General features: G+C 45.5%; 1 protein-coding gene across 1 annotated transcript; it reads right to left on the bottom strand.

Annotated features, from left to right (window-relative positions):
* Positions 1–19: 19 nt before the first annotated feature.
* Positions 20–25,323, bottom strand: zgc:158376 (uncharacterized protein LOC100101643 homolog). Its single transcript, XM_067426630.1, has 11 exons — positions 24,866–25,323; positions 21,687–21,872; positions 17,505–17,648; positions 16,631–16,717; positions 14,315–14,494; positions 13,603–13,635; positions 11,945–13,011; positions 6,588–6,751; positions 5,921–6,085; positions 4,351–4,572; positions 20–1,445 (listed from the first exon to the last, which is right to left on the bottom strand). Exons 2-11 carry the CDS (start codon positions 21,855–21,857, stop codon positions 1,297–1,299), a joined length of 2,382 nt encoding a protein of 793 aa, XP_067282731.1. The 5' UTR covers positions 21,858–21,872; positions 24,866–25,323; the 3' UTR covers positions 20–1,296.
* Positions 25,324–25,564: the final 241 nt, after the last annotated feature.

Below are 25,564 nucleotides of genomic sequence, written 5' to 3'. Positions count from 1 at the left end.
GAAAGAAAAGCAAAGCAAATAAAAACAACCCCATTGTCTTTATTTAGTTAGACATTTTACAGTAGTCACTCTTATAGTAGCTGCCTTGTTTTTCTTTTTCCTCATTGCTTCACATATTCTATCACTTGGATCAATGCAAAGGAAGAAATATATATATATATATATTTATATATATATATATACGAACGCCCAAAACAGGAAATTTTGGCAAGATATTACAAGAATATGATTCGGGCCCCGTGCTCCACCAGGGCTAATGTTTGGTTCCGACATGGCATTGAGTTTAGTGGGCTTTGGATCGGCACAAACACGCTCGTTCCAAACCTGCCCGACTCCAATTCTGAAAACTACAACCTGAAGCTAAACTCAGTGTTTGATATGTCACGTTTAAATGCGAACCGCACTGAACATGAAATCTAAAAACAACAACAACAAAAAAAACATTGCAACTACATCGTCGAGGTCACTTTTAAAGGATGCTGTTGGTGTACTGCCATCAAACACTTTAGACTGCCGAGTGTTGGACCCAATACTGAAGAGTGTGTGAGGAATACAGTCCGCATGCATCGTGTGTGTTCTGGAAGGAAGTGTTAGCCGAGTCCAGACGGCTTAGATAACACTGAATAATCACCAAATGTTTCTCCAATGCATTATTATCCAGAATTGGCCACAAAGTTTCCTAACGGAGAGGCAAAGTTCAGATCCTCCTGGAGCAGAACCGGTCCGACCCATGATCCGTCAGTGTTAGCGGTGGAGCGCGTTCTGCGAAAGCCTTCCCAGATTAGCAGAATCTAGTCATGTGACCCTGCGATCCGCTGACCAATCGTAACGAAAGGAGAGGGCAAAGAAGAGCGAGTGTGGCACAAATACAATGAGAAGGAACGTCACTGATCCACCGCTGAAGACATTAACACTGATCTCACACACACACACACACACACACACACCTCCCAAAACTGATCCATCACAATCATTGAACCTCACCTCGATGTCACCCCAAAATCAGGCCCAGTTTCAGGACCATGAAGAGTGCTCTCCCCCGGACTCGAGCGCTCATGGAGACGTCCGGGTGTGTGATTATTACACAGATAATGTGGCTAAAGGAAGTCTTGATGGTCCCAAAATGAGCTTTATATCGTTTATGCAGAAAGCAAATAAACCTTGTGTTTGATTTTGGGGTGTATTCTCCTGAGATTCACCCAAACGTGTCCGGTACATTCGGCCTGGATGAAGGAGCAGGAGACGGAGGCGCACACACACAATCACACACACACACACAGGAGGAGTGTGTAGTGTTCAGCTGTTCTTCAGAGGTCTGTCGTCGGGGAAGCAGAGCAGCTGGCCTGAGTCTGGGTCGGTCAGGCCGCAGGACCGCAGATCCACACTCTGCAGAGAGGCACAGCGGCGCAGCAGCGGCACACACTGATCCGTCACCTTCACACAGCCTGCAACACACACACACAGGTCAGAGCATTACTGACACAACTCCATTAAATCTGTATATAGTACTGGAATTGAAGATCGGACCTGGAACGCGCATTCTTCCAGTAAGGTCAAAAATACATGATCTGGATATATTGTATATACGAGCCAGATCGTGTATCATTGACCTTACAGGAAGTGAAGCGCGCTCCAAGCTGTTGGATATGGCGCTGTATTTGAAGTAAAAAATCATATAAATACGGCTCGATTTCTCACACAAACTGATCGGTTTGTGTCTTAAGATATCAATCTGTCGTCACGAGCCACAGGGCACTTTATGCATGTTTTATTTTGCTCTCTAGAACTGTTACCCATTCACATGCATTGTACACTCACCTAAAGGATTATTAGTGACACGACACTAATGCTGTGTTTGACCCTTTCTCCTTCAGAACTGCCTTAATTCTCTGTGGCATTGATCATCAAGCTGCTGAAAGCATTCTTTAGAAATGTCGGCCCATATTGATAGGAGAGCATCTTGCAGTTGATGGAGATTTGTGGGATGCACATCCAGGGCACGAAGCTCCCGTTCCACCACATCCCAAAGATGCTCTATTGGGTTGAGATCTGGGGACTGTGGCGGCCATTTTAGTTTAGTCAACTCATTGGCATGTTCAAGAAACCAATCTGAAATGATTGGAGCTTTGTGACATGGTGCATTATCCTGCTGGAAGTAGCCATCAGAGGATGGGGACATGGTGGTCATAAAGGGATGGACATGGTCAGAAACAATGCTCAGGTAGGCCGTGGCATTTAAACGATGCCCAATTGGCACTAAGGGGCCTAAAGTGTGCCAAGAAAACATCCCCCACACCATTACACCACCACCACCAGCCTGCACAGTGGGAACAAGGCATGATGGATCCATGTTCTCATTCTGTTTACGCCAAATTCTGACTCTACCATCTGAATGTCTCAACAGAAATCGAGACTCATCAGACCAGGCAACATTTCTCCAGTCTTCAACTGCCCAATTTTGGTGAGCTCGTGCAAATTGTCGCCTCTTTTTCCTATGTGTAGTGGAGATGAGTGGTGCCCGATGGGGTCTTCTGCTGGTGTAGCCCATCCGCCTCAAGGTTGTGTGTGTTGTGGCTTCACAAATGCTTTGCTGCATACCTCGGTTGTAACGAGTGGTTATTTCAGTCAAAGTTGCTCTTCTATCAGCTTGAATCAGTCGGCCCATTCTCCTCTGACCTCGAGCATCAACAAGGCATTTTCTCCCACAGGACTGCTGCAGACTGGATGCTCTTCCCTTTTCACACCATTCTTTGTAAACCCTAGAAATGGTTGTGTGTGTAAATCCCAGTAACTGAGCAGATTGTGAAATACTCAGACCGGCCCGTCTGGCACCAACAACCATGCCACGCTCAAAACGGCTTAAATCACCTTTCTTTCCCATTCTGACATTCAGTCTGGAGTTCAGGAGATTGTCTTGACCAGGACCACACCCCTAATGCACTGAAGAACTGCCATGTGATTGGCTGATTAGATAATTGCATTAATGAGAAATTGAACAGGTGTTCCTAATAATCCTTTAGGTGAGTGTATGACTGGCCCACAGCAACAGCTGAGTTAATAATCTTCCTTTGTGTTCTACTGTGGAAACAAACACACCTACACGTTGGAAGCACTGGGGGTCAGCAGATAAACATCACATTTTCATTTTTGGGTGAACTATCCCTTTAAAGACTCAGGTGTGTGTTTACCTGCCAGTGTGAGACTCTTGCAGAGCGAAGATATGGCCGAGGTCAGCATGTGGATGGTGTGTGTGTGTGTGTGTTTACCAGCCAGGCTGACGTGTGCGAGGCTCTCGTGGAGCGGGGATATGACCGAGGTCAGCATGTGGATGGTGTGTGTGTGTTTACCTGCCAGGCTGACGTGTGTGAGGCTCTCGTGGAGCAGGGATATGGCCGAGGTCAGCATGTGGATGGTGTGTGTGTGTGTGTTAGAGTGCGGATCGGGCCGCATTTTTCTGTCCGAGCCCGGCCCACGTCCGACAGAGCAGTAACCAAACCTGACCCGAGCCCAACAGGCATTAAAATATTTATCTCCGAGCCGGTATATGTGCTGGAGCTCATATACAAATGGCACATACATTTGTTTGTGTGGAAAGCACGCTTTTATTAAGCAACTGTACGAAAGCATTCTGATGTTTACAGACGAGCACATCAGCACGCACATGGGGCATCAAACGTTACACAGAGCCCAACCCAATAGCCAACTGAAATTAAATGAACAAAGGTATACTAAAAATGACCCAATCTAACAGACCAAAACATTAAAGTAACACAACTGAAATGCTTATTGAAATGAAAGTCATCTTACCATTTTTCTCAAACTGTATGGTTACTAAACTGCAAAATGGGATCTATTTACATAATCTATCCATCAAAGTTTAGGCTAATCGAGGTTTTATGCAAAAAAAGGATTGCATCAACTGTAGATGGCTTCAAGGCTGTCCTCCTGCCAGCAGCGCTGAAGTTGCGCTCGTTGCTACTGCTGCTCACTGGAATGACAGGGATGCCGCGGGCAATATGCACGCACGTGGTGCGCATTGTTGTCACGGTGACATGAACAAATTTCCACACACAGGAAGTTAGGGTTATAGTTTACATTTAATTTAATCACAAAAACAAACCATTGCATCAAGTTAAACAGGTCCATTGGCTACTTGCATAATAAGCAGTTTTAAATTTAAAAGGAAGGTTCAATGTCTTATCGAGCTGACGTGACCGAGCCCGACCCGAACCCGAATGTAATTTCTAAATATCTGTCCGAACCTGGCCCGGCCCGTCGGAACCCGTCAGGCTCGGGTCAGGTATCCATCCTCTAGTGTGTGTGTGTGTGTGTGTGTGTGTGTGTGTTTACCTGCCAGGCTGACGTGTGTGAGACTCTCGCGGAGCGGGGATATGGCCGAGGTCAGCGTGTGGATGGTCTGGTCTGTGATATGGCAGCACTGGCTCAGGTCCAGCTTGGTCAGGTGAGGAAGGTAGCGCACTAACAGCCGAGACACCGCATCTGTCACTTCCAGCCCAGCCAATCGGAGCTCGGTCACGTTCTGGAAGCGTCCGCCGCGGTTCTCTCCGTGAGCTGCAACAGGAACGTGGAGTTAGATCTGTAGCTCACATAAGGTCAGAAACGCATTTACTGAACACTCAATGTCCTCATTTCCACATGTGCAGCTTCTCCAGTGCATGACTGATCTATAAAAAAAGGCTCTTCTTATTTAGTATTTAGGGTTAGGGATAAAAGTGTGTCTGAGGGCTGACCTGAGTTATGGTTAGGGATAGAAGTGTGTCTGAGGGCTGACCTGAGTTAGGGTTAGGGATAGAAGTGTGTCTGAGGGATGACCCTAGTTAGGGTTAGGGATAGGAGTGTGTCTGAGGGATGACCTGAGTTAGGGATGACCTGAGTTAGGGTTAGGGATAGGAGTGTGTCTAAGGGATGACCTGAGATAGGGTTAGGGATAGGAGTGTGTCTGAGGGATGACCTGAGTTAGGGTTAGGGATAGAAGTGTGTCTGAGGGATGACCTGAGTTAGGGATGACCTGAGTTAGGGTTAGGGATAGGAGTGTGTCTGAGGGATGACCTGAGTTAGGGATGACCTGAGTTAGGGTTAGGAATAGGAGTGTGTCTGAGGGATGACCTGAGATAGGGTTAGGGATAGGAGTGTGTCTGAGGGATGACCTGAGTTAGGGTTAGGGATAGAAGTGTGTCTGAGGGATGACCTGAGATAGGGTTAGGGATAGGAGTGTGTCTGAGGGATGACCTGAGATAGGGTTAGGGATAGGAGTGTGTCTGAGGGATGACCTGAGTTAGGGATGACCTGAGTTAGGGTTAGGGATAGGAGTGTGTCTGAGGGATGACCTGAGTTAGGGATGACCTGAGTTAGGGTTAGGGATAGGAGTGTGTCTGAGGGATGACCTGAGTTAGGGTTAGGGATAGGAGTGTGTCTGAGGGCTGACCCGATTTAGGGTTAGGGATAGGAGTGTGTCTGAGGGATGACCTGAGTTAGGGTTAGGGATAGGAGTGTGTCTGAGGGATGACCTGAGTTAGGGATGACCTGAGTTAGGGTTAGGGATAGGAGTGTGTCTGAGGGATGACCTGAGTTAGGGATGACCTGAGTTAGGGTTAGGGATAGGAGTGTGTCTGAGGGATGACCTGAGTTAGGGATGACCTGAGTTAGGGTTAGGGATAGGAGTGTGTCTGAGGGCTGACCTGAGTTAGGGTTAGGGATAGGAGTGTGTCTGAGGGATGACCTGAGTTAGGGTTAGGGATAGGAGTGTGTCTGAGGGATGACCTGAGTTAGGGATGACCTGAGTTAGGGTTAGGGATAGGAGTGTGTCTGAGGGATGACCTGAGTTAGGGTTAGGGATACGAGTGTGTCTGAGGGATGACCTGAGTTAGGGTTAGGGATAGGAGTGTGTCTGAGGGCTGACCTGAACGCGTGTCGTTGGACGGCGGAGCCAGAAGCTCTTTCAGATGAGAGTCCTTCAGGTCCTCCACGCGACTGAGATCCAGGAGCCGCAGACAGGGACATACAGACTGACAGAGAGCCGAGACAGAGGACCACGGACATCCGGACACATTCAGCTCCAGCAGACCTGAGGGAGACATGAGGGAGGTCAGAGGTCAGCTCTGAACACCGGCCTGGACGTTACAGTGACCCTGAACAGGAGCGTTTGAGTGAACTAACCCTAACCCACACACTCTAACCCTAACCCTTTTATCCGATGCGATGAACAAACGCATGGAAAATTCAGTTTGTAACTAAATAAACTTGGTTTGAGACACAGAAATGATAATTTCTCAGATTAAAATCAGTGGGTGTTCTTTATTACTTCAGTACAGAGTACTCTTTTCCTCTCTGTTCTTTCACACACTCTTTACCTGGACACACCTGTGCGCTCGTATCTCTTCCTCTCAGCTCTTTCACACACCCTTTACCTGGACACACCTGTGCGGCCCCTGTACGCCCGTGTCTCTTCCTCTGCTCTTTCAGACACTCTCTACCTGGACACACCTGTGTGTTCTCTGTACGCCTGTTTCTCTTCCTCTCTTCTCTTTCAGACACTCTTTACCTGGACACCTGTGGAGGAGGCGTACCTTGCAGACGGTTGATCAGCCACATGAGCTGTTTCTTGGAGATGTTGGTGTAGCCTAGGTTGAGCGAGACGGGCTGTCGGCGGATGATACTGCTCAGCATGGGAGGAGTGATAGAGCGCTGCCGGCTCAAATCGATCTGGGTCCATAACCTCTTATCGCAGCACCTGTGGACAAACACATGCGTCAGACACTGACTGAAGCCGCTCCACACACACACTGACCGAAGCCACTCCACACACACACTGACCGAAACCACTCCACACACACACTGACCGAAACCACTCCACACACACACACACACTGACCAAAGCCGCTCCACACACACACACACACACACACACACACACACACACACACTAACCAAAGCCGCTCCACACACACACACTGACCAAAGCCGCTCCACACACACACACTGACCAAAGCCGCTCCACACACACACACTGACCGAGGCCGCTCCCCACACACAAACGGACCAAATGCACAGGTGAGTAGACATCTAACTGCAGTCCTTTAACTTGAGTAGTCATCTGACTGTAGTGCTTTACTAGAGTAGACATCTGACTGTAGTGCTTTACTAGAGTAGACATCTGACTGTAGTGCTTTACTAGAGTAGACATCTGACTGTAGTGCTTTACTAGAGTAGACATCTGACTGTAGTGCTTTACTAGAGTAGACATCTGACTGTAGTGCTTTACTAGAGTAGTCATCTGACTGTAGCGCTTTACTAGAGTAGACATCTGACTGTAGTGCTTTACTAGAGTAGACATCTGACTGTAGTGCTTTACTAGAGTAGACATCTGACTGTAGTGCTTTACTAGAGTAGACATCTGACTGTAGTGCTTTACTAGAGTAGACATCTGACTGTAGTGCTTTACTAGAGTAGACATCTGACTGTAGTGCTTTACTAGAGTAGACATCTGACTGTAGTGCTTTACTAGAGTAGTCATCTGACTGTAGTGCTTTACTAGAGTAGACATCTGACTGTAGTGCTTTACTAGAGTAGACATCTGACTGTAGTGCTTTACTAGAGTAGACATCTGACTGTAGTGCTTTACTAGAGTAGACATCTGACTGTAGTGCTTTACTAGAGTAGACATCTGACTGTAGCGCTTTACTAGAGTAGTCATCTGACTGTAGTGCTTTACTAGAGTAGACATCTGACTGTAGTGCTTTACTAGAGTAGACATCTGACTGTAGTGCTTTACTAGAGTAGTCATCTGACTGTAGTGCTTTACTAGAGTAGACATCTGACTGTAGTGCTTTACTAGAGTAGTCATCTGACTGTAGTGCTTTACTAGAGTAGACATCTGACTGTAATGCTTTACTAGAGTAGACATCTGACTGTAGAGCTTTACTAGAGTAGACATCTGACTATAGTGCTTTACTAGAGTAGTCATCTGACTGTAGTGCTTTACTAGAGTAGACATCTGACTGTAGTGCTTTACTAGAGTAGACATCTGACTGTAGAGCTTTACTAGAGTAGACATCTGACTGTAGCGCTTTACTAGAGTAGTCATCTGACTGTAGTGCTTTACTAGAGTAGTCATCTGACTGTAGTGCTTTACTAGAGTAGTCATCTGACTGTAGTGCTTTACTAGAGTAGACATCTGACTGTAGTGCTTTACTAGAGTAGTCATCTGACTGTAGTGCTTTACTAGAGTAGACATCTGACTGTAGTGCTTTACTAGACTAGACATCTGACTGTAGTGCTTTACTAGAGTAGACATCTGACTGTAGTGCTTTACTAGAGTAGACATCTGACTGTAGTGCTTTACTAGAGTAGACATCTGACTGTAGTGCTTTTACTAGAGTAGTCATCTGACTGTAGTGCTTTACTAGAGTAGACATCTGACTGTAGCGCTTTACTAGAGTAGTCATCTGACTGTAGCGCTTTACTAGAGTAGACATCTGACTGTAGCGCTTTACTAGAGTAGTCATCTGACTGTAGTGCTTTACTAGAGTAGTCATCTGACTGTAGCGCTTTACTAGAGTAGTCATCTGACTGTAGTGCTTTACTAGAGTAGACATCTGACTGTAGTGCTTTACTAGAGTAGTCATCTGACTGTAGCGCTTTACTAGAGTAGTCATCTGACTGTAGCGCTTTACTAGAGTAGTCATCTGACTGTAGTGCTTTACTAGAGTAGACATCTGACTGTAGTGCTTTACTAGAGTAGACATCTGACTGTAGTGCTTTACTAGAGTAGACATCTGACTGTAGTGCTTTACTAGAGTAGACATCTGACTGTAGTGCTTTTACTAGAGTAGTCATCTGACTGTAGTGCTTTACTAGAGTAGACATCTGACTGTAGCGCTTTACTAGAGTAGTCATCTGACTGTAGCGCTTTACTAGAGTAGTCATCTGACTGTAGCGCTTTACTAGAGTAGTCATCTGACTGTAGTGCTTTACTAGAGTAGTCATCTGACTGTAGTGCTTTACTAGAGTAGTCATCTGACTGTAGTGCTTTACTAGAGTAGACATCTGACTGTAGTGCTTTACTAGAGTAGTCATCTGACTGTAGTGCTTTACTAGAGTAGACATCTGACTGTAGTGCTTTACTAGACTAGACATCTGACTGTAGTGCTTTACTAGAGTAGACATCTGACTGTAGTGCTTTACTAGAGTAGACATCTGACTGTAGTGCTTTACTAGAGTAGACATCTGACTGTAGTGCTTTTACTAGAGTAGTCATCTGACTGTAGTGCTTTACTAGAGTAGACATCTGACTGTAGCGCTTTACTAGAGTAGTCATCTGACTGTAGCGCTTTACTAGAGTAGACATCTGACTGTAGCGCTTTACTAGAGTAGTCATCTGACTGTAGCGCTTTACTAGAGTAGTCATCTGACTGTAGCGCTTTACTAGAGTAGTCATCTGACTGTAGTGCTTTACTAGAGTAGACATCTGACTGTAGTGCTTTACTAGAGTAGTCATCTGACTGTAGTGCTTTACTAGAGTAGTCATCTGACTGTAGTGCTTTACTAGAGTAGTCATCTGACTGTAGTGCTTTACTAGAGTAGACATCTGACTGTAGTGCTTTACTAGAGTAGACATCTGACTGTAGTGCTTTACTAGAGTAGTCATCTGACTGTAGCGCTTTACTAGAGTAGTCATCTGACTGTAGTGCTTTACTAGAGTAGTCATCTGACTGTAGTGCTTTACTAGAGTAGTCATCTGACTGTAGTGCTTTACTAGAGTAGTCATCTGACTGTAGTGCTTTACTAGAGTATTCATCTGACTGTAGTGCTTTACTAGAGTAGTCATCTGACTGTAGTGCTTTACTAGAGTAGTCATCTGACTGTAGTGCTTTACTAGAGTAGACATCTGACTGTAGTGCTTTACTAGAGTAGACATCTGACTGTAGGGCTTTACTAGAGTAGACATCTGACTGTAGTGCTTTACTAGAGTAGTCATCTGACTGTAGCGCTTTACTAGAGTAGTCATCTGACTGTAGTGCTTTACTAGAGTAGTCATCTGACTGTAGCGCTTTACTAGAGTAGTCATCTGACTGTAGTGCTTTACTAGAGTAGTCATCTGACTGTAGTGCTTTACTAGAGTAGTCATCTGACTGTAGTGCTTTACTAGAGTATTCATCTGACTGTAGTGCTTTACTAGAGTAGTCATCTGACTGTAGTGCTTTACTAGAGTAGTCATCTGACTGTAGTGCTTTACTAGAGTATTCATCTGACTGTAGTGCTTTACTAGAGTAGTCATCTGACTGTAGTGCTTTACTAGAGTAGTCATCTGACTGTAGTGCTTTACTAGAGTAGTCATCTGACTGTAGTGCTTTACTAGAGTAGACATCTGACTGTAGTGCTTTACTAGAGTAGACATCTGACTGTAGTGCTTTACTAGAGTAGTCATCTGACTGTAGCGCTTTACTAGAGTAGTCATCTGACTGTAGCGCTTTACTAGAGTAGTCATCTGACTGTAGTGCTTTACTAGAGTAGTCATCTGACTGTAGTGCTTTACTAGAGTAGTCATCTGACTGTAGTGCTTTACTAGAGTAGTCATCTGACTGTAGCGCTTTACTAGAGTAGTCATCTGACTGTAGCGCTTTACTAGAGTAGACATCTGACTGTAGTGCTTTACTAGAGTAGACATCTGACTGTAGTGCTTTACTAGAGTAGACATCTGACTGTAGTGCTTTACTAGAGTAGACATCTGACTGTAGTGCTTTTACTAGAGTAGTCATCTGACTGTAGTGCTTTACTAGAGTAGACATCTGACTGTAGTGCTTTACTAGAGTAGACATCTGACTGTAGCGCTTTACTAGAGTAGTCATCTGACTGTAGCGCTTTACTAGAGTAGACATCTGACTGTAGTGCTTTACTAGAGTAGTCATCTGACTGTAGTGCTTTACTAGAGTAGTCATCTGACTGTAGTGCTTTACTAGAGTATACATCTGACTGTAGTGCTTTACTAGAGTAGACATCTGACTGTAGCGCCTTACTAGAGTAGTCATCTGACTGTAGCGCTTTACTAGAGTAGACATCTGACTGTAGTGCTTTACTAGAGTAGACATCTGACTGTAGTGCTTTACTAGAGTAGACATCTGACTGTAGTGCTTTTACTAGAGTAGTCATCTGACTGTAGTGCTTTACTAGAGTAGACATCTGACTGTAGAGCTTTACTAGAGTAGACATCTGACTGTAGTGCTTTACTAGAGTAGTCATCTGACTGTAGTGCTTTACTAGAGTAGTCATCTGACTGTAGTGCTTTACTAGAGTAGTCATCTGACTGTAGTGCTTTACTAGAGTAGACATCTGACTGTAGTGCTTTACTAGAGTAGACATCTGACTGTAGTGCTTTACTAGAGTAGACATCTGACTGTAGTGCTTTACTAGAGTAGGCATCTGACTTGAGCCCGATGTCTTTGTCTTGGGGGAAAGGCTGCAGATTGTGTCAGAATATAAATATCTGGGGGTTTTAATTGATTCAAAGCTTTCATTTAAATCAAATGTAAAAATTATCTGTAAAAGAATCAAATTCAACTCAGTAACTTCAGACATATTCGCCATCATATGTCCACACAGTCAGCAAAAATGTACATGCACGCAATGATCTTCTCACATTGTTTACCCATTTGGTCACAGCTAGTGTCACATCTCTGAAACCTCTTCAATCACTTAACAAACAAACTGTAAAAATATTGGATAAGAAACCATGCATTTCTCATCATTGTCCAATATTACAAAAACATATTATTTAGCTGGGAAAACATGGTAAAAATCATTTTTTTCTATAAAATTATTCATGGTTTATCATCCCCTCCTCTACGCCAGTTTTCAACATTCAAACGGCTGATTATAGCCGCCCTCTCGGGGCAGCACTTGTGTGAGTGTGTGTGTGTGCTCTCACCAGCGGCTCCAGGTGCGACACACACGCATGCAGACGCAGAGCTGTCTCTGACTGAGGTTCTGGAAGACCCGGAGCCAGACCTCTCGGGGCAGCACGTGGGAGGCTCCACTGTCCAGGGGAAGGCAGTGCGGCTCTGGGCAGGCCGGCGGCGGGCGCACCAGGTGTCTCTCCATCTGCAGAGGGCGGGGGGGCGAGGGCACGGCAACAGCACGCTTCACCAGCTGTGATCGGGCTGGAGCGGGCCGGGTCTGGGAGCGGTGTGGAGCCAGCGAGGCCCCAGGGTTAGACGAGCCGGTGCTGCCGTTGGCGGAGCTCACCGCTGCGGCCCCGGAGCTCTTATTCTGGCTTGAGTTCTGCCGGCTGCCACCCCGGATCTTGCTGCCGCGGACGGCCTTCCCGTGCCGGTGATTGGCTGTGGAGTTTTCCTTCTCCTGCCCCTCTCTGCCCCCCCGCGTGCGGCCGTTCCGTGCCTCCTGCCCATTGGAGCGTTTGGCTGAGGACAGGCCTTCCGGAGTGTGTGTGTGTGTGAGCGTGGGCTGCGTGGCGGAGAGCGGAGAGGCCGGTTTGTGTCCCCGATCCGCCGCTCCGTCCTCCTCCTCGTCCGCCTCGGTGTCCACGGCCGGTTTGCGGAGCCTGGGATTGGGCTCTCGGCGCCGCTGCGGCGGGGGCTCGTCCGGTCCGTCCGGCTCCGGCTCCACACTTTCTCCCTCCGAGTCGTCGCTGGCGCTGAAGCCCAGTTCGGCCAGCCGTCGGCTCCGCTCCCGCTCCCGCATGAACACCGGGGACGACGGCTCTGAGGCGGCGATAGGAGATGGGGAGTCCGAGTCCGACTCAGAGTCCGTCTCCGAGCTGGAGGAAGAGGAGGAGCTGGAGTCCCGCACCCGCTCCAGAAGACACATACGCTTGAAGCGTTCCAATTTCTCACGGTGGTGCGAGCGCTGGTCCAGGCTGGCCGTGAGAGACGACGACTGGGCCGAAGCCGAGCCGGAACCGGAGCTGTGTCCTCCAGCCACAGACACATTCGGCCCATTCGCTTCAGAGGAATCCGACGAGTTGGGCTTGGCTTTCTACAGTAAAGAAAGAGAAGGCAAGTCAGCTTTATTTATATAGCGCTTTTAACAATAAATTATATTAATTATAAATTAAAAAGGATAAATTAAAATAAGCTGATAACATCGCAGTTTTCTCCAGAACGACTGTACAGCCAAACCAAATTGTATTGTCATATTGTCCTGTTTAACACTGAAGCTGCTTTGAAACAATCGTCATCGTAAAAGCGCAATATAAATAAAGCCGATTGATTGATTGAATGACAATGCCGATTGTTTTATAGCAGCTTCAGTTAAACAGGACAATACTGCAGCAGAATTTTGAAAAACAATGTTGAATTTTCTGTTTGAATTAAGATTATTTTTCTCACCCCATTGGCAGATTATTTATCTTATTTTAAGCAAAAACTCTCTTCATTTTGAGTTATTTTTCACAAAACAAGACAATTACTTTTGCTTGTCTAGTAAATGTTTCTTAAATGTAAGAATTTTTAGATATTTAAACTAGAAACAAGAGAAAAATACTAAGTAAGAAATGCATTTTTTGCAGTGCCTCTAATGAAAAACACTCAGAACTATTGATTCCTAGAGTAAGTCCAAGACTCGTACCTTTTTCAGATGCTTCTCCCGAGCTCCTTTGATCTGCGGACAGAAGCACACAGGGTTCATAAAGACGTGCTAGCATCTTCAGCTCCGCCATTACTCGCCTCAAATCTCTGTGTTTACATTTACACTTTTGCAAAACACTGGAGATCATGACTATAATAAATCACTACACTGCTAAAAATGCTCTTCTTATTTAGTATTTTTTTCTTGTTTCCAGTCCAAATATCTAAATATTCTTAAATCAAGATGCATTTACTAGATCAGTGAAAAGACATATTTTTGCTTGTTTTCTGGGGAAAAATATCAAAATGAAGAGAGTTTTTGCTTAAAACAGGCAAAATGATCTGCCAATGGGGTGAGAGAAATAATCTTATTTCTGTTTGAGATGAAACAAGAAACAATATTTCAATCAGAAATAAGATTATTTTTCATGTTTTAAGCAAAAACTCACTTCATTTTGATTTTATTTTCAACAAAATAAGAAAATATATCTTATGTCGTTTTTATTATATAGAAAATGCATCTTGATTTAAGAATTGTTAGATATTTAGACTAGAAACAAGACAATATTACTGAGTAAGAGCAGCATTTTTTGCAGTGTAGATGTCAGATTGCAGAAATGTCAGCCGTCGTTTCTTGTAGAATCACGAGTGTTGAATGTAAAGCTAGTTATAACGGTTCCCATCCAGCCCTGAAGCGGCCATGTTGGACTTGCCTTCTTCTTGGACCCGCCCTCCTGCGGCTCCTTCTCCTTCTTGCGTTTGGGTCCGTCCTGCCGGGCCGAGTCTTCCGGATTCAGGCTCTTCTTCTTACTGGGCGGAGGATCGTCGGTCAGCTTCCAGCGACTCACTTCACCGTTGTCCATTCGTCGCTTTCCCAAACCATCGCCTTGATCCTACGGGACAGACAGGCTCTTAAAGGGTTAGTTCGGCCAGAAATGTAAATAGTGTGATTAATTCCTCCTGTGGTTGGCCAGCCGTCAGACCTCCGCTCATCTTCACACACAGATGAAGATATTAGTGTTGAAATCCGATGGCTCAGAAAGGCCTTCATTGACACCAATGTCATTTCCTCTCTCAAGACCCATAAAGGCACTAAAGACGTCGTTACAAAGCCCATCTCACTACAGCGGCTCTACAATCATTGATGAAGAGGCCAGAAGAGTTTTTGTGCACAAATAAAACCTAAATAACGACTTATATAGTGATGGCCGATTTCAGAACAAAGCTTCAAACCGTTATGAGTCAGTGATGATTCAGATCACGAGTCAAACTGCTGAAATCACGTGACTGGCGATCCGAATCATGAGTCGATTCACTGACTCATGACGGTTCGAATCATGAATCGATTCACTGACTCATAACGGGTCGAATCATGAATCGATTCACTGACTCATAACGGTTCGAAGCTTTGTTCTGAAATCGGCCATCACTATATAAGTCGTTATTTAGTGTTTTCCCGCACTAACTCTATTCTGGCCTCTTCATCAATGATTGTAGAGCCGCTGTAGTGAGATGGGCTTTGTGACGACGTCTTTAGTGCCTTTATGGGTCTTGAGAGAGGAAATGACATTGGTGTCAATGAACTAACCCTTAAAGCCGAGTGCACACTGTAAGATCTGAGTTGTCATTAATGTCAGACTGTACGATAGTCAAGGCGCGCAAACGGACACACGCAAGGAAAAACCCTCATAATTCGGGACTGTAAGAAAAAAACTGCTATTTTGAACAATAAGTAATTTTTTTTTTTAAAGTTATGGAAACATGATCTTGCTCGAAGCAGCTTTACAGGAAATGATGATGTTAATGTAAATCTTCATGCCGTTTACCTGCATTTATCAGATTATAGTCACATTTGGCCACAATATGAACAATCAAGCAGTTGGGATTTGCCTTATAGCATATATAGCTTAAGGTGAGAGACTGAATGCATGCAATTATCTGACTTCATAAAGTCCTGAAAGGTGTGCTCACAGCAGACGTGAATGAAGCGATAAACGCCAGTGATTTACATGCTAAGTCAATGCAAAGACGTGAATAGATATTATGCAGCGCGATTCACGTGAAGTGATCGTTTGACGTGCAAGTTGAAAAATCTGAGCTTTGGTGGATATTTGCGCCGCATTAACCAATCAGGAGCTTGCTCTAGTAATGACAACAATGAGGAGAAAATCATATGTGGAGACCCGGAGCTGTAGATACATCGTCATACTTTATATACACAGATAATAAGGATATTGCTCGGAAGAAAGTGAGTGAGGAGGTCGGACAATGCGGTAGGTTGTAAAAAACGCTCTGATGCAGAGGGGGATTTCAGGATGAATGGGACACTTAGCCATTGAGATGATTTGGAAAAAGTGTCCCAGTCATCCTGACTTCACCCTGTTGAGACTACAAGCTAGCCAAAACCTGCAAACTGAGCTTATTCATCCATTCGCCGTTTCACAACGAGACACACCACTGGCAGAAGCTCCTCACACACTGCAAAAAATGCTCCTCTCACTCAGTATTTTTGTCCTTTCGAGTCCAAACAACTAAAAATTCTTAAAACAAGAAGTATTTACTAGACAAGCAAAAGTAATTGTCTTGTTTTGGAAAACAAATTACTCAAAATTAAGAGTTTTTGCTTAAAATAAGCTAAATAGTCTGCCAGTGGGAACAAAATTATTTTGCTTACCCCGCTGGCAGATTATTTAGCTTATTTTAAGCAAAAACTCTTAATTTTTTGTTATTCTTTCCCTAATATAAGACAAACATTTTTACTTTAATGTAAGAATTTTTAGAAATTTTGACTAGAAACAGAACAAAAATACTAAGTAAGAAAAGCATTTTTTGCAGTGCATGATGCGAATCACGTCTGTTGTGAATAAACTCCCAACGTTCAGGCGTCCAAAACACAAGAATGTATTCGCTTCATTTGTGTCTGGTTTGTCCGTTTCAATCTGTTTACAAATAAAGGGTTAATGGGCCTGAAGTATAATATCTTCTACATTTAAAGCAGATGAGGAGTCGTGATGCTCTCCGTATCTCACCTTACTGGTCTTTCCTTCCTTGTGGCACTTTGGACATTCCCAGCAGTTTGGGATCTCGTCGTTAATAATGCCTTCAGACTTCCCCATCTGCGGAGAGACAGAGATCATGACATGATGGAGGGATGAGGAGATAGATGATGACATGATGGAGGGATGAGGAGACAGAGATCATGACATGATGGAGGGATGAGGAGACAGAGATCATGACATGATGGAGGGATGAGGAGATAGATGATGATATGATGGAGGGATGAGGAGACAGATGATGATATGATGGAGGGATGAGATATGATGGAGGGATGATATGATGGAGGGATGAGGAGACAGATGATGATATGATGGAGGGATGAGATATGATGGAGGGATGATATGATGGAGGGATGAGGAGATAGATGATGATATGATGGAGGGATGAGGAGACAGAGATCATGACATGATGGAGGGATGAGGAGACAGATGATGATATGATGGAGGGATGAGGAGACAGATGATATGATATAATGGAGGGATGGGATGGGATATGATATAATGGAGGGATGGGATGGGATATGATGGAGGGATGAGGAGACAGAAGATGATATGATGGAGGGATGAGATGATATGATATAATGGAGGGATGAGATGATATGATGGAGGGATGATATGATGGAGGGATGAGATGATATGATGGAGGGATGAGATGATATGATGGAGGGATGATATGATGGAGGGATGAGATGATATGATGGAGGGATGATATGATGGAGGGATGAGATGATATGATGGAGGGATGAGATGATATGATGGAGGGATGATATGATGGAAGGATGAGATGATATAATGGAGGGATGATATGATGGAAGGATGAGATGATATAATGGAGGGATGAGTGTACCTTGAGGCAGCTGGGATGGATGATCTCATTGCAGATGGTGCACTCCATGAGGGATAGACTGAACTTCTCGTCCTCCGTCTCCACCGTGTCTTCTTTTCCAGCTTCTCCACACGCGAAGCACACGGCTGTGTGTGGCAGCACCGGCTAAAGGAGACATGTTTACATTTAGCTCAGTCTGATCACAGAATGAAGATCAACACGCGTGTGCAGATAGCTCAGTCTGATCACAGAATGAAGATCAACACGCGTGTGCAGATAGCTCAGTCTGATCACAGAATGAAGATCAACACGCGTGTGCAGATAGCTCAGTCTGATCACAGAATGAAGATCAACACGCGTGTGCAGATAGCTCAGTCTGATCACAGAATGAAGATCAACACGCGTGTGCAGATAGCTCAGTCTGATCACAGAATGAAGATCAACACGCGTGTGCAGATAGCTCAGTCTGATCACAGAATGAAGATCCACACGCGTGTGCAGATAGCTCAGTCTGATCACAGAATGAAGATCAACACGCGTGTGCAGATAGCTCAGTCTGATCACAGAATGAAGATCCACACGCGTGTGCAGATAGCTCAGTCTGATCACAGAATGAAGATCAACACGCGTGTGCAGATAGCTCAGTCTGATCACAGAATGAAGATCAACACGCGTGTGCAGATAGCTCAGTCTGATCACAGAATGAAGATCAACACGCGTGTGCAGATAGCTCAGTCTGATCACAGAATGAAGATCAACACACGTGTGCAGATAGCTCAGTCTGATCACAGAATGAAGATCAACACGCGTGTGCAGATAGCTCAGTCTGATCACAGAATGAAGATCAACACATCATTATTAACTCTGAAAACGTGCTTTTTATGCCCGGTCACTCGTTTAAATAATGTACCGATATCACCGGCAGCTGCTCCACTGAAATGGAAGATGGCAAAAGTAATTCCATCTATAAATCTGGTGACAAAGTAGACCCCTCTGATTATAGGCCCATGGGCGTCGGAACCATTGTGTGTGTGTGTGTGTGTGTGTGTGTGTGTGTGTGTGTGTGTGTGTGTGTGTGTGTGTGTGTGTGTGTGTGTGTGTGTGTGTGTGTGTGTGTGTGTGTGTGAGACGAGACCCGCCCACTTATTATGAGCAATGATATTGACCCACTGATGTGTGATGGGAAAGGGAGTAGAGCGAAGGGCAAAAGGCGGAGTCGAACCTCAGACTGATTTGTGTCTAACCTTGATGCCATGCGTCTCTTACCGCTACACTATAGCCACGGATAATAACTCACTGATTTACGTAAATGTGTCTGGCCCAATCAATCGTTTAGGAAAAGCAGTATATTTGTATTTAATGTAAATGGCATCTAACGTTACTCCAGTAGAAAAAAAGATTGAGAGAGGACCCGCCCAGTTTTTATTTGCTTCCGACGCCCATGTATAGGTTTACAGCATTGTACCTGTTATCTCAAAGAAATTAATTCATTATTAATTAATTATAGAACACCTTAATAATTACGGTCCACCTTTACATGAAAAGCAGTTTGGCTTCTGATCTCTTCACTCCACTGACACAGCCGTCTGTGTTTTCATTGAAAAGGATAGAATACATTCTAGATACATTTAGGATAGATACATTTGATCTGGATAATAGTTGTGTTGCTGCTGTCTTTATAGACGTTAAACAGGCATTTGACCCAGAGAACCACCTCAAACTTCTTACCAGACGTTCTGCATTTAATTTTACTGATCACACAGTTAAATGGATAAGGTCTTACTTAGCAGATAGACAGCAGTGTGTAATAGTAAGTCGCCATATTTGGATTATTCAGTCGGTGTCCCCCAAGGGTCAGTTTTGGCCCCACTACTCTTCTCACTTCATGTCAATGAATTGCCTAATATATGCAAAAATGCAGATACTCTTATGTACGCTGATGATACAGTAATTTTCACATATGCAAAAAATCCATGTGAAGCAGCCAAACAACTTTGAAAAGCTTCAGGCCCCGTCCACACGGAGACGCGTTAAGCTGTACACGTATAAATGTTGTCCCGTATCAGCGTTTCGTCCGCACGGATCCGCCGTTTTAGAAGCATGCATCCGATAATTTTCAAAACCGGGTCCCAAAGTGGGCAAATCTGAAACCGCTCATCTTCCGTTTTCGTGTGTACAGCGAATCTGTATATTTTCTGAAACGGTGATGTCATCACACTCCGTCCGGCACGGTGAAGAGTGAAGGGATAAAGCTCCGGCACTGGGCATGAGCTCATCAACATCGCCTCAGTTAATGAGCGTATCTGCAGTACTGTACGGGTGTGTTTAGGGTCGGGGTAGGCGTTAATAAAACACATCTGTTAAGTAGCACATGTGTTTATTGTTATTGTATTGTGAGATTTTGCCTCACCTCCGACCCCTGCTATACCCCTTCTAGCCACAACTCTTCTTCTCCGTTTTTAGTGTATTTCTGTGGCAGAATTACAGCGCCACACACTGGCCTGGCATGCAAACTACATCGTTTGTACAACGATCGGACAACAATCACAAAATGTTGACAATGGGTGAGAAAAATAATCTTATTTCTGAATGGGACAGAAACAAGATTTCAATCAGATACAAGATTTTTTTTAAAGTTAGTTTCAAGCAAAAACTCACTCCGTTTTACTTATATAGTAAATTAATCTTAATTTAAGAATTGTTAGATATTTAGACTAGAAACAAGACAAAATGACTGAGTCAGAAGAGCATTTTCTTACGCACTACTCACATCTTCAGGAAATGCCCACCCTACAGCCTTAAAGCTGCCGCTCGTGGTTATAGTTGAGGGCCTTTACATTTCTGACACACTTAAAGGGGGGGTGAAACACTCAGTTTCAGTCAATCTATAGAGTAGTACTGCATCCTTCATATCTCCGGAAAGATATGAAGGATCTCTTTATTCCTCTGGGTGACGTCGAGCGACTTCAGCGCTTCAGCACAGCATTCTGGGAAGGCAGCGCTGCATTTGACCCGATCTGAACGCAGAAATGACGGGAAGCTTCACAACATCGCTTCAGTCGCGTCTCAAAGTGGATCTCCACGGTCACTGCTGTCAGGACTTCACCAAATCATACCAAAGAAGTGTGTTTCTGCCGGAGCGGTCCCAGCGATAAAGGTTCGGTCCTGCTGTGGAAGCAGCCGGTGAGTTAAACTGCTTCAGATGTCTGTGCTGTCGGCTATCGTCGCGTGAGTAAACATCAGTAAACGACACGATCGCGTGCTTCGTCATTCAAATGCGCTAACGGACTCCATTGCTGTTCTCTGTATAACGTTACACTAATCTGACGCGCAAAACCGTTCTGCTTGCTACTGCTAAGGTTTAGTCGCATACAATAGTCCATAAACCGAATCATGTCCTCATAAACTGCGAGTAAACACACACAAATGTTGACAGGCCACTAAATACAGTCCATACCACAGAGACGGACGTCCTGCTGCTGCTGCTTCTCCTGTTCAGTTTATTTCTGCCTCAGATCTGATTCTGTATCATTATCTGTATTAGCTGAGCTCGATAGCGATGGGCTTCTCCGCGCTTGAGGACGTCACCGCTTTGGGCACGCTCGTCATTCTTTAGCTCCGCCCACACGATACGCCTCGTCATTCTTTAGCTCCGCCCACACGATACGCCTCGTCATTCTTTAGCTCCGCCCACACGATACGCCTCGTCATTCTTTAGCTCCGCCCACACGATACGCCTCGTCATTCTTTAGCTCCGCCCACACGATACGCCTCGTCATTCTTTAGCTCCGCCCACACGATACGCCTCCAGGTGCTCGTTTTTTTCCGGAAAGACTCGGTACAGCCCATATTTCTTTTATAAATATGATAAAACTAAAGACTTTTCAGAGATATGAAGGATGCAATACTACTCTATAGGTACTCAAGATTGACATGAGATTGACTGACACTGAGTGTTTCACCGCCCCTTTAACAGTGTAAAGCTCAGTATGCATGAAACAGCATTTCACCGCCCCTTTAAGGTTTCTAACCAATCACAGCGCTCTGCTTTCAGGAGGCGGGGCTGGGATTAGGGTTGGTAATGTACAGCGTGTGAAATCTAACCTGTGTTTTTAAAGCTTGTTAACCCATTCATTAGACAGCCATTAGAGTGACGGCATGTGTTAGAACAGGGGTGTGTGTGTGTGTGTGTGTGTGTCATACCGCAGTGCATTGCCGGAGCAGACACGACTGCTTCATGCGTCCTGGTCCTCCAAACTTCTTCATGTCTTTGCAGAAGTGGCACTCGCCGCACTCGGTCCGCATACAGGCCTGACAGCGCCGGCAACGAGTCCGCCGCCGCCGCGCGCCTCCAAGGGCCTTACTGCCAGACATCCCCTCCGCATTCAACTACACACACACACACACACACACACACACACTTTTATTTGTATCTGATAGCCATTGCACAAGATCCAAATACTCTAGAAAGAGTTAATGACAAGGTGACAGGTCTACAGTTCACAGCTCACACACTTATACAAGCCCGTCCATTTTTAATGCTTAGCACATTAAGGATAAACAAAACATCTGCGTCTCCATATCGGCACGCTCCCTATGGTGGCTGAACCCCACACGCCTTTTTGCCTCCTTTGTTTGCTACTGCATACCCCTAACCCATTCTGATGGACATGGCCTAAATGTCCAACACCACAGTTATTAATGTACAGCGCTATCCCAGTCTGTGAATGAGAGCTACCACTGGCTGATATTTCAATAGTTTGGAATAGTAACAAGTGTCCATATACAGGTCAAAACAGCAGCCCACACACACACACACACACACACACACACACACACACACACACACACACACACACACACGCGCACACACGCGCACACACGCGCACACACGCGCACACACACTTCATGTCCTCTGATGAAACCAGTTCACCTTTTTAACCAGTTTATCTTCTGCAAGTGCTTCGGGCATGTCTGGCCACATAAAGTCCTTTATAATCGGTGCATCCGTTTAGAATATGAGCAGCAGGTTCATTCTCCGGCTGAGCTGGGTGTAATTTACAGCAGGGCTCATGTTGCCAGATTGTATTTTGTTGGAAGACACTGAAATCTTTGGCTTTAATCATGAATGTTAGGATGTCCTCTGAGATTGAGGGGTTTGTCAGGACAGAATGAGACACTGAATGGTCGGCAGACTGAAGTAATGCAAGTTTTCCTTCTGAGGCCCGGCCAGTGCTGTCCACTTTGGGTCTGTCTACGGTTAAGAACTGAGGCTCGTGTGTTTAACCTGCAGCTGGTGAGATTTGTCTTTATTGAGGATCGCCAGCGTGGAAACCAGCGGATCGGGATTATATTGTCATTGTGAGCTAGCATAGGTCATTTAAATCCAGCCAGTCGGAGCGCTCTCCAAATCCGGCTGCTCTGATGTCCAACTTTCCAACTTTTTAGGGGATCACACGTCGGTACCCTTACTGCGAGACATCCCCTCCGCGTTCAACTGCACACACACACACACACACACACACACACACACACACACACACACACACACACACACACACACACACACACACACACACGTCGGTACCCTTACTGCCAGACATCCCCTCCGCGTTCAACTGCACACACACACACACACACACACACACACACATCAGTACCCTAACTGTAAAAGAGGCTGGCTGTTCACAGAGCTCTGTGTCCAAGCACATTAATAGAGAGGCGAAGGGAAGGAAAAGATGTGGTAGAAAAAAGTGTAGGAGCGATAAGGATAACCGCGCCCTGGAGAGGAGTGGGAAACACACCCATTCACAAAGAGTGGACTGCAGCTGGAGTCAGCGCTTTAAGAACCGCTGCGCACAGACGTATGAGACACGGGTTTGGGCTTCGCATTCCTTGTCAAGCCACTCTTGACCATCAGAAGCGTCTCGCCTGGGCTAAAGACTAAAAGGACTGCTGAGCGGCCCAGAGTTATGCTCTCTGATGACAGTAAATTCAGCATTTCCTTTGGGAATCAGGGTCCCTCAGTCTGGAGGAACAGCGGAGAGCCACACAGTCCACGCTGCTTGAGCTCCAGTGTAAAGTTTCCACAGTCGGTGATGGTTTGGGGAGCCCTGGCATCGGCTGGTGTTGGTCTGAGGTCAAAGGTCAACGCAGCCGTATACCAGGAAGTTTTAGAGCACTTCATGCTTCCTGCTGCTGACCAACTTTATGGAGATGCAGATTTGATTTTCCAGCAGGACTGGGCACCTGCACGCAGTGCCACAGCAGCCAGTGCCTGGGGTAAGGACCATGGTGTCCCTGTCCTTAACCTGCCAGCAAACTCACCTGACCTTAACTCATACTGTTCAGTTGGCCAAGATTTCTAAGAAGCGGATTATCTGTATTCAGGAACGATGATCAGAACTGAACCAGGACAGGAGCGATGGTGGAGGATCCGGAGTCTCTAAAGCAGGGTTAGGGTTAGGGGTTAGGGGTCAAGGGTTAAGGCACACGGGTCCGGGCGGGTTAGTGTGAGCTGGGAAAAGAGTAAGAGATTACATCTGCACGGCTGTGCCTGACAAACCCTTCCATCCAGAATCATCATCAGGGAGGCGTGTGCGATGTTGGGCAAAATGAAGGCATTTTACAAGAATCTGATCCTAAATGCAGTTTATTTCACAGATGATTAAACGCTTTAAGATCCTGTGATGAGAGAAAACACAGGATTATCACACGCGTTCAGATATGCTATATTTTATACACATTAACCACAGAATCAGATATCATCATGACTGAGTGACAGCTGAATTACTGTAGTACATTATAAACAACAGCAGCATTTACTGCAGTAAACACCCGAATCACACACACACACACACACACACACACACACACACACACACACACACACACACACACACGTTATTGTTCCATGATTACCTCATAATACGGCATATACCCAGCAGTGAAATATGTCACAGTGTTTAGTAATTTAACCATAAGTGGGAAGTCTATGGTATTTTCTTCAGCTACACACACACACACACACAGTCAGGTGAAATGTGGGCCTAGCATTAAACTGAAGGAAGCTGCAGGGATTGATGTGTGTGTGAATGACAGTGAGAAACACACTCTACTGACTGACTGGCGCGCTGAGACACACGGCTAACATGAGCGGCTAACCAGCTAACACACACACTCACACACACACTCACACACACAGAACCAGCACCAGTGCGATGGGCGAGCGGAAACACCCCGGATGGGCTAACCGAGCCGCTAGCATGGGTCATTAGCAGCAGGTACAGCCGGAGATCCAGCAGAACCGAGACGGGCTCCGCGATGCTCGTGTTTAACCGCACACACACACACACACACACGCACACACACACACAACTCACCTGCTCGTGTGGACGCGCATACTCCCAGATCGAGCATTAGAGATGTTTTCCTGCGATGATGGACAGACACAATGAGAGAGAGAGAGCAGATCGCTTCCTTGTTCCTCCTGCTGTGTGTGTGTGTGTGTGCGTGTGTGTGTTCTGAGGCTCGCAGGTTTACATGAGTGACTGCTTCACACACCAATCACATCCATTATCGCCACAGCACTTATTATGATTTCTGCTCCTCGAATATTACAATCTCCGCGGATGATCCATAAAGCTCGCCGTCCGCGGTGCGAGGCCCGGTGCTCCAGACGCTTACGATCCCCGAGCGATCCGCGGAACTGAAAGAGAAAACGGCATAAACGGATAAACGTGCCTTTTGTTCGCTCTTTCCTATTGTGTTCCTCATACGCGACTGTGCGAGTGTGTGTTTGAGCGAGCGCGCGCGCGTGTGTGTGTGTGTGTTAATATTGTAATGCGCCAGATCAGCTCTTACATGATCCTGACGCCATCACACTCTGTTCCTGATCCCGAAAATCAAATAAATAAATAAATATGGTAAATAAAAAATATGGAGAATAAAAAAAATGAGAAAGCCCCTCCCATGTCTATTCGTCACTGTCCCGCGGCATTATGGGAAATGTAGTCCATTCGCGCCCTACCCAGAAACACCGTGTTGTTATTTACTACAGCAGGTTAATATCGCGAACACTT

This window comes from Pseudorasbora parva, chromosome 19 (assembly GCF_024679245.1).
Source record: "Pseudorasbora parva isolate DD20220531a chromosome 19, ASM2467924v1, whole genome shotgun sequence".
NCBI classification, from domain to species: domain Eukaryota; kingdom Metazoa; phylum Chordata; class Actinopteri; order Cypriniformes; family Gobionidae; genus Pseudorasbora; species Pseudorasbora parva.
The sequence above is the reverse complement of the archived record's forward strand: the minus strand, read 5'-3'. Positions and strand labels throughout refer to the sequence as shown.